This window comes from Sander lucioperca, chromosome 12 (assembly GCF_008315115.2).
Source record: "Sander lucioperca isolate FBNREF2018 chromosome 12, SLUC_FBN_1.2, whole genome shotgun sequence".
NCBI lineage: Eukaryota > Metazoa > Chordata > Actinopteri > Perciformes > Percidae > Sander > Sander lucioperca.
Window position 1 is genome coordinate 24,506,277 of NC_050184.1, and position 13,674 is coordinate 24,519,950.

Sequence of the window (13,674 nt, forward strand, 5' to 3'; positions counted from 1 at the left end):
CTAATGACTCTGATTGCAACATGATTGTTAAGAGAATAGCTTTCCTTGTGTGTTTGTGTGCCTGGATTTGGAATCACAGCTCCTGCTTGACTGGTTTGGCTTATGATGACTGAACGCAATAAGTGTGGTTTGGGGCGGGGAAGTCTACTCTGTTAAGTACCAGGACTTATTAACCTCTATCTGTTCCTGGTTTTAAAATTCAAAAGTCTGCCCATAAGGCTGTTTTAGTGCAGGCAAGGCTTCATCAACTGTAGCAGGTTTGTATTTGTAGTTCTGCTTTGATTCACATGTCCTAAACGGTGACCGCAAGGCCAGGCTCCATTTGATTCATGTGCAGGCCAGTCAACCTCTTAGACCAGGAGTGTTGTAAATTTAATTCATCGTTTATATGCATGTATAAAAAGCTTGGTGGTGGCTTGTAGTGGATGTACCTGCTGTTTGAGTTGGTGCATGAGCCTGTCTTTCTCCCTCTTCAGAGCCATCACTTCCTCCTGGGATTTCTTACGTTTGGAGGAGGATAACTCCAGCAGGGCGATGTTAGCATCCTTCTCACTGATGGCTGCCAGCAAAGCCTGCTGCCTGAGAGATGAGAGTGGGAAATGTGGAAAGAAGGGATGCAACAGGAAAGATGGAATGTTATTGTAAATGGACAACATAAATATAAAATATATTTAAATGTATTCTCCAAATAAAAATAAAAAGTTGGAATGTAAAATCTGTTATACAGTCAGAAAATAGACAGGTGGACAGCACAGAGACACAGCGTCCTCATCTGCAACTGTGGGCCCTTGTACACATGCAGATGTCACAGCCAACTCACTCATTCCAGAGCTCCTTAAACTCAGACAGAGATTCCACAGGAAAGAAGCAGACATCTTTGAAGTGGTCTGCAAAGTGCTGTAATAGTGGTACCTCAGTGTGACTCATGGACATGTAATAGTGTAATGGCGTCTAATAGAGTAGGTGGGAGGAGGATATGACATCTTTCCTCTGTCACCACAGTGTGTGCGTCAGTCTGTGAGTGTGTGTACAGATGGGGGTGGCACCAAATTACTGTCTACAGGTGCAGAGAAAAACATACCACCAAGCTTCATCATGCACACACAGACGTACAAATGTACACCCACGGGACTCAAGAGACTGCCTTACGTAACCCTTCGAGCTGATTGGTGATGACTGTCCTCAAGCAGGATGTCATAAATCCAGTGTTGTGATAAACACACATTCTATCCGCCCTCTCTTGTAAACACACACAGAAGCACAAACATATTCTCATAGATAGCCTGACACACACACACACACACACACACACACACACACACACACACACACACACACACACACCTGCACTATGGCCATTGACCCAAGGCACACTGTAACTCAATTTATGTACGGTGCTTTGTCTCTACAATGAGCCTGAGTTCATCTGAATGACCATCGCAGGAGTCTCAAGCTGTCTAACTAGTGTGTAGTCACTGAAGATATTTTAAGTTAGATAAACATAACATGGCTGAACTTCAGACTCTTCAATCACATTTAAAATTAGGAGGGCATTAAACCAGCATGGCAAGGTAATGTTTGGGTTTGTGTGAGGTGAGGGGTAGAGGAAGAGGAGGAGGAGGAGGAGGAGGGAGGCATTCAAAATACACTTTGGATTTAATTAAAAATTGACCTGCAATGGAGTGTTTTTATTCCATGATTTAAGTCCCTGCAGAAATAACTCAATTGTGAAAATAAACATGCTGAACTCAGAATAAAGTCCTGCTGGCTTAAGACTCCACATTTGGTGTTTTTAGTACAATTATCCGCATCTGGATTCTCCCATTCAAGGCCATTAACAGGCCTCTGTGTGTTTGTGTGTGCTTGCATGTTGTGCATGTATTTGCGCGTGCATGCATGTGGGTTCTGACATGGATCGGACCAGCTAATCACACCATTAATCACAAAGCAGCAACGTGACACTTTTCGTCTCCCCACACCTCCACTGTTATTCCTTTTAATGCTCACAGTAATGGGAACATGCGCGCGCACAGACGCACAGACACAGACACAGACACAGACACACACACACACACACACACACACACACACACACACACACACAATGTACCTACCAGAGCAAGTGCTTTAGACTGCAGGCTTATTCTGTTTGACCTGGCCATTCACAATGTAAAATTGGGGAAAAAAATTCTTTAAAATTCTTAAATTCCTCTTCATACAGTCCATTTTTGTGCTCATGGCCTAACACACCCAATGACAAATTTTGTATTTTAGAACATGGCACAATGGCAATCCCAGTTCCATTCCTTTATCTTTGGCTGTGTCAAATAGAGTGAAGAGGTGATGCATAGAGTCACATATGGGCAAGGAATGCGGCACAACCTGTCACTGTTCATAAACAATTAGTCAGATTAACAGCCCTAACATACTCGCAGGATGGCCATCTTTACAGCACACTGCCAATAGTCTGTCATCTCAACGGTAGTGGTTTTTGGCACAGGCGAAGTGGGAAGCCATCTGCAGCGGCATTTTTTCATGACACATGGGGGGCGACACGAGCACTTAAAAAAATTGTGTGGGGAATTGGCAAATTGGTGCCCCTGCTTGCTGAGAAGGTACCGTGCACACTGTACAGAGAAGCTGTGAGAAGGGGAAAGGGGAGGGGGGAGCAGGGGACAGTTCACCTCTGGGTCGAACGGGTTGCTGGGCATAGGCGCAGATACCATTGGTGCTCCGCTAATACTGAGCACCCACGAAGCTGATTGCGGTTATGCGTCAGTTAAACTTTTCATCTCCAATCCTATCCTGAGTTGAAAGAGGCTTTATTATTTATTACTTTACGGCTTTATTATCGAGTTGATAGGCGTGTGTGTTTGTGTCGGCCGTCTGAAATGACTGCTTTTTTTTTAAAGGGTGTGCGCCTGTGAGCACCCACGGAGGAAAACATAAATCGGCACCTATGTTGCTTGGTCTCCCAAATGGAACGGTCCGGAAAAGGTGGGGAACGGGGGATGATAAGGATTTATCGGAGATCTACCCCAACTTTCGGACTGCTCTCAGGATTGCACTTACTCTGCCAGTCACTGTGGCTCAAGCAGAGAGGAGATTTCATACAATAACATCATTGATGATTTTGCGCTCGAAGGGCGTCTGGCCCGGGGTGTAATTCAATGTAGAACTGCCACTGCATCCCAAGAGACAATAGTCTCTAGCAAACACAGTTTAAGATTTTGTGTATCTAGGTCAATATGTGACTGTAAATACACACAACATAACTGCACAAGATGAAAAACAACAAAAAAATTTAGAATACTTAGACAATGTAAATGTGTGATGCATTAAGTGCAGGGCCAACTTGGTGGAAGAAAAGAGTGCGGTGAAAGGTTATGGGCACTAATCCCTACCCCCATTTTAAAGGGGAGGTTTATCTAATCTGTGAAGTCATCTGAACAAGCCAAATAGAGATCCATCTCTTTCTGACCACCACTGAGTCACTTGGAGTGTAAGGATTGTTACACTCCCATTCATCAAGTTGCCTCTGCTGAATCAACTGATGAAAGACAAGGTTTTGGTGTTTGATTACTTACAATAAAAGATACTTCTGATGTGATACTTTGTTGATTCCACACAAGTGTTGCAGTGACACACTCTAGCTAAAAAAAGCCATACATAAAAATCCCAAATTGTCTCTGTACATTCTGACATTTTGTCAGACTGTACACATGTCACATGTCTGTGGCATTGCACCTCTAGACCTTTACAAGGAAGCTACACTCAAAAGAATTACAGTATGTTGTCTTTTTATGACCAGAAAGTGTGCTGCTGACTGTGAAGACATGGCTGTCACATCAATCACACCTAGCAGAGGTACAGACTTCCCAAATGAAAATTATTGAATGATCCTGAGACAATCCTGAGCCCGACTAAATTAAACCTCCGAAAAAAAAGTGGCTGCAGTGCTTCGGTGCAAGCTAACTCACTTCCAGGCTCTACAGTAAATTAACACAACAGATTACAGAGCTGTCTCTCTGTGGGTGCTCTCTGAGTGATATTGCATGACTGTGCTGAGTGATATCTTCCTAAAACAATAAAAAGGGGCATTATTATAGGCCAGCCTGTAAACTTTATCTCCCACATCCTCAATCAGTGATTGTGTGTGCGCTGATTAGTATTACTTACAGTCTTTGAACCTGAATCACACTGGAGTATTTAATCACATCTAATTTGAGTGGCCATTTGGCCTTAGTTGTAGAACACACTTGCAATGTGTACACACACACACACACACACACACACACACACACACACACACACACACAAAAAGACAAATGCTTGCACTGTATCTGCTGGCTGATCTTTAGTGGGTGAACCCTCTCTCTTTCCTCCCCTCTTGTCTCACTCCCTGCTTAACTTAGATTTGGCGTGTTCTGGACAAACAAAGGATTATCTTCATTTCCTTTCCGATTGAAAGGGCAACAATGAAATGGTTTTTCATGACAAACTTGTGATCAGTCTTCATAAAAGTCAGAAGGGACTCCAATAAAAGGACAAATAAATCCCGCTGCTGGATCTTGGGTGTCAAAAACTCTTCTTTAGTTTCTATACTATGAGATAACAGTATTTTGGCTGACAAGGTAAACATACATAAACAGCTGTGCATATATATATATATATATATATATATATATATATATATATGATTACATTTTCTTAATCGCGATTAATCGTTGAATTTCTATAGTTAATCGCGATTAATCGCATGTTTAAAATTCTATTATTTTGCATTTCAGAACAATTTTTAAGTACATATTAACAATGGAAAGCCATTCTTACCAGTGTATCTTGATTGGGAATCAAATGAATGCAAAGAAAGTGACTTTATGAACTTGATTTTAAGATTTGTATTTGTTTATTATATATTTAATCTAGTCACACATTTGAATTTAACAACAACTTTGAATGCACCACGAGGCTGTAAATTACCAGTTTCATTGAACGCACCATCTGTGTTTTTCCGACAACGGCAGCTGCAGATTGTTACATGCCAGTGTTGAATCCTCTACAGTGAAATACAGTCACCCTTTACACCGTTTAGCTGTCAGCATTGTAACCGTGTTTAATCCAGCTACTAGCTAGCGGTAGGCTAACGTTAGCTGCTGTCGAGTATAGTGCTAGCATCATGTGCAGCAATGTTTCTGTTGCCTGTATCGTCTGTTTCAGAGCATCAGAGAGAAGTGCAGGCATATCAGTGGCACCTGAATGAGGCACCGAAATCGGCTTTGCTATTCCTGCAGCAGCAGGATGTGTTACGAGGAAGTACGGCAAAATAGTACCCTGTTAGGCACAACGCAAAGCCAAGTGAAGTGAAAATAAATTAATAAATGGTGGCATGCGATTAATACGATTAAAAAAAGAATCTAATAAATATATATATATATATATATATATATATATATATATATATACCATTCCTTATATTTACTTTATATATAGTATTATAAAGTAGTGTAGAGAGAGCATGCAAGGCTCTGTAGAAAAGCATAGGCGGGTCTGACATCTTATTTATAAATTCTCAGCTCGACTACAACATGTGATTCCAATTTAACCTTCATGGTCCCTGGGACATATTGAGACATTTGGATCTACAGAGGTAAAAGATGGATGGCTAAAGTACATGACCATGCGATGAGAGGTGAGAGGGAAAGGAGGGGGGGAGGTCAGCAGAGACGATATGGAAAGGAAAACTGGAATGCAAAGAGTGGAATAAGAGAAGGGTAAGGAAACTTGAGGCGGAAGGAGATAATTCAGGACAAAGGAATGAAAAATGAGGAGAGAAGACTTTGATGAATATGTCTTTGAGGTAGTGCTGCTGTCGGAGGACTGTGTTGTCACAGGGCAGATGGGACACTGGCAGGTCAGACAGATTCCTGGGCGAAGAAGTGTTAAGATGGGGTCAAGAGTGAGCATAAACACACATGCGTACATTTGCACAAAACAAATTCAAAAAAAGCGCGTGTTAGAGGAGTTGTACTGTGGCTCGGAAGGAGGAAAGAAAGCGCGGCAGAACCAATGGGTCAAGAAAAAAAGCAATAAAAAATGAAAGAGATGAAGGCAATAGAAGAGAGGAAAGTATGTGTTTGACGAGTGACTGCCACCTGTGCTGCATGAGAAAGAAAAGAGGGAAGAAAAGGAGAGGAGAAGGGAAGAAAGGAGCAAAGGTAAAGATTTAAGAGTCCCAGCCAACCCTAAATCAGCTCAGCGCACTCCATGTTGTTATTCCTAGGCGTCACGGTTGAGGGATATGTGTTTATAATTTGTGTTATGACTTACTTGAAATTATGAGTGTGGAGAGTCAGTAGGACAGAAACAGATGCGTCCATGTGATGCCCGAGGGAACCATCAATACTGTCGGCCCTTAAGTGCAGTGTGTTCATGTGTGCGTGCATTCGCCTGTCTGCAGACAGGCGAATGCACGCACACATGAACACATGTACACACGTTTGCGCTTTCGTGTCGTCATGTGCATGTGTGATGTATTTTGTTAGCAAGAACATGGGGAGCCCACTACTATCTGTTCCCAGGACATCCATTATGAGGTCTTCTAGTTTGTGATCATACCCTTCCACCACTTAACTGTCCAGCTCTGCAGAAACATTCCATGTGCATTTTATGGCTGTTCCTTGATTGTGAGCGTGTGAAGGTGCGGCACAAGGCCGAGGGCCCCTGGCTAAGCGGTACTAGAGGCCTGTGGTGAGAGCAAGCAGAGGACATGAGAATGGGGCATGGTTGAGTGACACTATTATTTATGGCCTTGGAACACTGTGTTATTTACAACTGAGGAGGAAGAGAAAATGTCCAACAAATTTCCAACAAAAAACACACGCTCTGGCTTCATTTGGTAAGCTTACTGCAAAGCCAGTTAAGATGGTAAATCTGTATTTCCACTCTAAATGTGGGTTGAATGTATTTTTATGAGGTCCAAGTTTTGGCTAGGATTAGCTACATGCTAACCTGTAGCAACTAACCTGAAGCCACATGCAAGATGCACTTATTACCCACTTCCTTCTGTATGCTTGCCTGGATTAAAGCCTTTATTTATCTTCATTGATAAGACAGGATTCATCACTACCCAATGCAAATAAAGCTTGAATACCTGCCTTGTTTGAAAATTCATGTCAACTCCAATATTCCTCTTGAGCAGCTACATTAGATGCTAATTCTGAGCTTCAAGCAAGAATGCTAAACTTTACATGCTAACCTTGAGCTGTGCTTCCCAAGAGCCATGACTGCAGATGGTTCTCCCAGAACTGGGCCAGGTTGTGTGTGTTTTCACTTCACTAATAAAATATACAACCCACTTACTCTGCTCACCCCCACTCCCACACTAGTGCTCTGGACGGTGGAAGGTGTGTGTGTGGGGGGGGTCTAATTGAAAGAGTATGTATCAGTTTTACAGCAACAAGAGGGAAAATACGAGGGGACAAAAATCAACAAATCTGCCAAAACTAGCCAAATGTTTAGAGTGGGAGCAGGGACGAGGGAGAGATGGCTGACTGCTCCCAGAGATGAGCAGGACCAGACGGCCACTGCTGCTGCGCTGCATTCCAGCCGGAGAGAGAGGGAGACACATAGAGAGACCCAGACAGAGAGGAACAGAGAGAGACCAGGTGCCTGTGTGTGTGTGTGTGTGTGTGTGTGTGTGTGTGTGTGTGTGTGTGTGTGTGTGTGTGTGTGTGTGTGTGTCTGTGTGTCCATGCGTGTGTGTGTGAGTGAGTGAATGCAGACAAATGAGAGGAAGAGAGCACTTCAAACTTTCTCTCAAAATTAAGACTTGAGAATAGTGCACTTGCCTTGTTTCCAAGAGAGTGAGATAAGAAGATCTATATTAATCTCATGGTTCAGGGTATTCCCTAAAATGTTGGACTATTCCTTCACTAAAGACAAGCTCTGGCTTTGACAGAACTACTGGTGGCTTTAGGTGTCCTCCCTCACCTCCAGCTCCATTGCATTACCTTCTGAGGATCAACGAGGGATCGGGTGGATTCCTGTTTTTGTAAAAACAAGATAGATTAAATAAAAAGGGCCTAGTGGGATGTCAGTGATGATTATGTCATCGGCAGCTCTTTCCCATTTGGATGACCTTGGGTGTCTCCATGTGTGCCCAAGTTTGCTCGAGTCCGTGTGTGGGCATACTTGTTCCTGTGCAACCTCGATCATTCACATCAAAACGAAAAGAAAAAAAAACACAATCCGCATCAGATTAGTCAAAGCCCCTGCCAATCTCCAGAGCTGTTTACACATCTACACGGCCAATAAGGTGAGCCCTGACCCTATAAACCTCCAGGGATCCTACCAATATTAGAGCAGGGTTTTCCATTCTCTTAAAGTTTGTTTTCTGTCTTTATTGTTGCTCAGCTGACTAACAGTGTCTCCCCAAGGTGCGAGAAACAAGACAGGGGTCTGTACTGTACCACACACATGAAGGGCTCCCCTGCCTCGCAGTCAGAGACACAAGCACAAGCACACACACACACACACACACACACACACACACACACACACACACACACACACACACACACACACAGCAGCTGGGTTGTTTAAACTCCCTGTCATCTGAGAGAGAGGTGAGGGTCACAAAATGAGTAACACTGCTCCAGTCACACTACTGTAAGAACACACACACACACACACAAAAGGAGAGAGGGAGAAACATACACACATATGCAGTGTGTTAAGAAAGAACACTAAGGCCTCAGTATAAACACTGATGAGTTATCTCCCCCCCCCCCCCCCCCTGTCTCCGATTCAACCAGAACACTGCCCCCCACAATCTTTTAACATCAAAAGATGAGACTATACAATATCTGGCACAGGGGAGGATGTTTTGTTGAGGTCAGATGGCAAGTAAAAGAAGAGCCACATACATATACTGTTGCTTTAATACAGGACAGGATAAACATATGTTGTATTATTGATCAATCATTTAGTCCCTAAAATAATTTCCTAGTGCCGAAAGTAACATTTGTAACACTTTATATTTTGTCTTGTGTCCAACCCTTCAACATCCTGAGTTATTCAATTCGAAGTGGAAAAAACAAATCCTAACATCTAAACAGTGTGATTAATCAATTATCAGATTTATTATTTATGAATTTGACTCACTGATTGATTATTTAACTAATCATTTCAGTACATAACGCACTTAGAAGTGAAGATTCTGCATCACTTTTTCACTTTCACTTTTTTACTTTTGCCTCTCTATGTAAAATAATAAACAACGTAAACTTTATTTGCAAAGTGCCAAATGATGACCGCAAAACACAATGTGCATCTCAAATTAGATACAAGCAGGGGCTTAATTAGTTCTCTCTTTTTCCCTCTTTTTCTGTACAAGGGTGAGAGGAGCTCCATGTAAAGCCTGTGCTCTAAACCAGGGACGGAGCCAGAAGTTGTAAACATTCCGGGCTCAGCCCAAACCTAGGGGTGTCCGACGGCATGCTCCCCTGGGGAGATTTTTTTTTCCCATTTATGGCAGCTATATGCACTATTTTTCGAGCCATTTGAGATGATAGAATGACTAAAAATATGTACATCATTTGTCAAAATAACCCTCTGTCAAACACAGTTTATCACAGGCTATTGGATGGAACACCACAATGTGCTGCCTTTTTCTCTCTCCATCCTCATTCCATCACTCCTGCTCTCCTCCCTTTCTTTCGCTAATCAAAGAAAGGAATCACTCATCGGAGGAGAGAATGGCATCACCTCCTCCTTGGACTTGGTCCTCTCTTTCATTCGACTTCTCTCTCCCTCTATCATTCTCTATTTGGCTCCGTTGTGCCCTATACTCATTCCAGAGTGGGGCTAAATATTAAGTTCAAGGAGGTTATGCAAACACGTTGAAACAGCCATCCTTGGCCTAAGTATTACCCTGAACCCTTCAATTACCCGCCTTGCTTTCCTCTCTCCCCATTCCTCCTGTCTTTCCTGTCCTCCGTACGGGTTCTCTCACTCTGGTCATCTAACTTCAGCCTGGAAATACAGCACACACTCATGATGTGAGGCCAAAAAGCCTTAAAATATCAGGGCCAGAGAGTACAAAATAGTGGCACACTATTACACATGCACACACACACAAACGTGCACCCAAAATACACAAGTACACACAAACCGATGAAAGACGGGTCCAGAAAACAGTGGGAGCAAGTACCCCTGGTGTATTTTCTCTGTGTTCCAAATGTAGGGCCTGGCGGTGGACCACAGCTGAACCACAGCCGACATGCGGTGGGATGGGAGGCCACCACACTCACTTCCCTTAAAGGAGCCATAGAGACACACACACATACAGGCAATCACAGAATAACACACACACACACACACACACACACACACACACACACACACACACACACACACACACGCTGAGACACACATACACACATGTTCAGCAATTTCCTGGATAGCACTGTCATGACGATGGGAGTCCATGTTTAAAAAGTGGTTTGAGGTGAAGGGACAGATCTGTATGGGCTGTTTCCCACAATGCTTTGCCAGACAATTACACAACCCAATTAATGTGGTTACTACAGCACAGCTAGGACTTCACTCAGTGCAAGCTGAGTGTCCGTGTGAGAGAAGATGTGTGTACGCTCCTTTGGCCTGTATTACTCTTAGAATTATAGCTTTCCTTGGAGCTTGGACCAGTCGATTTCCCGTCAGTGTGTAAAGGACACACAAGGTCACACTAACATTCACCCCACACTCCATCAGCCAATCCCAGTTATTTCCAATCACAGCCACATGAGCTCAAGTATTATAAAAGCTGCATACCCAGAGAACTACAATACCCACAGTGTCTTGTGTGTCTTCCCAGCAGAGAGCTCCATTTCTTTCACAGAATGAAACCTGAACCATAAGCAAATATTGGGAGAAACGTTTTTTTTTTTTTTAAAGTTAAAAAAAGCTTACACAGTGGAAAAAGTTTTATTTTTTACAGTTATGGCAACATATATCCCAAAACAATGTGCATATAAAAATATGTACAGCATATATGATATTCTGTCACACTCATACAATACACCCCTCATATAAAACACCCTGTCACAGACTCAGATGCACAGTGGTGGAAGAGGGAGGTGCTGCTGCTGGCTATATATGGTACCGGTGCTGTTTGTGAAAATTACCTGATTAAGATCTGAAAACCGAAACAAGTTTTGATCAGACGTACCTGTGTGAAGTTATGAAGTGTGAAGTTATATGACACCACAATGTAAAAATACATTACAAGTAAAAGTCCTACACTCAGAATTTGACTTAAGTAAAAGAACAGAAGTATTATAAACAAAATTTACATAAAGCTATAGTGGGTAGTTTCTGTCGCCCCCATGAGGAATTCTAAGTAATGACAACAACACTGTCGGCGCATCGGCATGATGCAAGCCCCCACCCATCCTCCACGCAGTTGCTAGTAGCGCTTATCCCGTCAATTCTAGGAGGACACGGAGGATTTTAAAAAAACATGATGGATTCTTTTTAAGATTATTTTTTGGGCATTTTAGGCCTTTATTTCCAACAGGACAGCTCAGACTTGAAAGGGGGGAGAGAGGGGGAATGACGTGCAGCAAAGGGCTGCAGATCGGCGTTAAACCCGCGGCTGCTATGTCGAGGACTAAGCCTTTTTTTTTTATGGGTGCGTGCCCATTATCTTGTAATTTTTATGCAACAGAAATGTGGTCTGTCTGTTACTTTCTTTTTTTGATTTTAGTCTACTTTTTTAATGTTAATCACTGACTGCAACATTTTGTGGGTGCTTCTTTGGGTTTACAGCCATGCCTTCACCTGTTGCAGCAATCCTGTTTGTCTCCAAAGCTGAACGCTGTTGTTGTTCTCAGGAAGATAAAACACATCACTCGAGCACCATTTTGTAAACATAGCCATACTGAGAAATACAGAGAGAGTTTTGTGGAGCTGATAGTCTTAATTAGCTTTGTATCAACTTATTTGGCAATGGCTTGAATGTAACAGACATTCATTAGTATAAAATAGTCGCGCACTAATAGCTTTAAGTATCAAAATTAAAAGTACTCATTATGCAGAATGGCCTCAGTATGACATTATTATTATTCTGTAATTATTATATTTGTATTATATTTTTACTGATGCATTACTGTGTAGGCACAACCGGTTCTCACTCCCATCTCGTAAAATACGGACGCTTGGTCAGGTGCCTTTGTCGTTGTTATTGATGCTAAAAGTGTCCTTTAGCGTCATATAACGCACTTTAACTAAACGCGCTTGGTCAGGACTATTGGCGTCCCTTTTGACGCAGTTATGTTAAGGTAAAGGTCACGGGTGGGCTTACGTTTCCGTGACACGCGGAAATAACGGGACGGTTAAAGAAGAAAGCGACTTTAGGAAACGTGACAAGCGGGACACGAACCCGGTCTCCTGAATGAAAGTCCTGCGTTTGACCCATCCGCCACCCCAACCAACATCCTTACGCGGAATTTCGGCCTTACATACTACTCGCTAAACCCCGTGTAGCTGCCTGCTCTCCTCAGTACGTTATACAAACACTCTGAAGGACACCTTTTTCGTCGCTTCAGACGCAGACAGCCACTGTCCAAACGTCCATATTTTACAAGTTCGGAGTGAGAACGGGTTGTGTAGGCAGCATTTTAATGTAACTGGGTGACTATACTGTAGCTGTTAAATAAATGTGGTGTAGTCAAATTATGAAATGGTGTAGTGCAGTGCTTGAGTAAATCTACTTACCACCTGCATGTACAAAGCCTCATGCACGTATATTACCACACAGGCACACACATGCACACAGATCTGCTAATAATTAGCAATCGTCTGATTACAACCTTGGTTCATTTGGTTTTCTTTTAATGAAGGATGGTAAAATGTAAGTAAAACAGAAAAAGCTCAGACTGCTCTGCTTTGTGTTGAAGTGGCAGGAACCACATGCTTTCTTTACAGTCTGTTACACAAACACACTCTGACCACATACTAACTTATACAGACTTCATTAGCCCAGCTTTAAAGTGATTTAAAGTGTAAGGGGGAAAAGATATTCAAAGCAAGAAATTTTGTAAGACAGACAGAGTCGCAGACACAGACACAAACGCACATGCACGCACATGCACACACATGCACACGCGCACACACACACGCACGCGCACACACACACACACACACACACACACACACACACACACACACACAGTGGGCTATGTGAGGGTGCTGATTAGAGGAGCTGTTGCCAGGTCTGGACAGGTCTGCTGTATATTTAGACAGATCAGTGAGGATCACAGGATCAAAGAGTAACATGATTACTACCTGGCCTTCTGATAAAAAAAAAACAAAAAAACTTACTGTTATTTCCCAGTCAATACACAGTAATACACACATTTGGAAGAACACTCTATGCACATTCTCGCACACAAAGTCTGATAAACTTGGGTCCCAGCATTAAAAGACACACAGTGAGTTGTACTGACATACAGTAGACACAAAGATAGATGCAAGAACACACACACACACACACACACACACACACACACACACACACACAAACACCCACACCGCTCTATAATCTGGGTAATTTGTACGTTGAAGCTAGTGTAGACAGATCACGCCTCTGGTACATTGAGCCTGTTGTGTCAT

At 42.7% G+C, this 13,674-nt stretch overlaps 1 protein-coding gene across 4 annotated transcripts in view; it reads right to left on the reverse strand.

Moving 5' to 3' along the window:
• Positions 1-13,674, reverse strand: part of LOC116062036 (ERC protein 2-like) — a 164,596-nt gene that overhangs the window by 48,149 nt on the left and 102,773 nt on the right. For all 4 annotated transcript variants that reach the window (XM_036008556.1, XM_036008557.1, XM_031316491.2 and 1 more), the window contains one exon: positions 432-579. In XM_036008556.1, the coding sequence (XP_035864449.1) occupies positions 432-579 (148 nt within the window). The remainder of the gene's footprint in view (positions 1-431; positions 580-13,674) is intronic.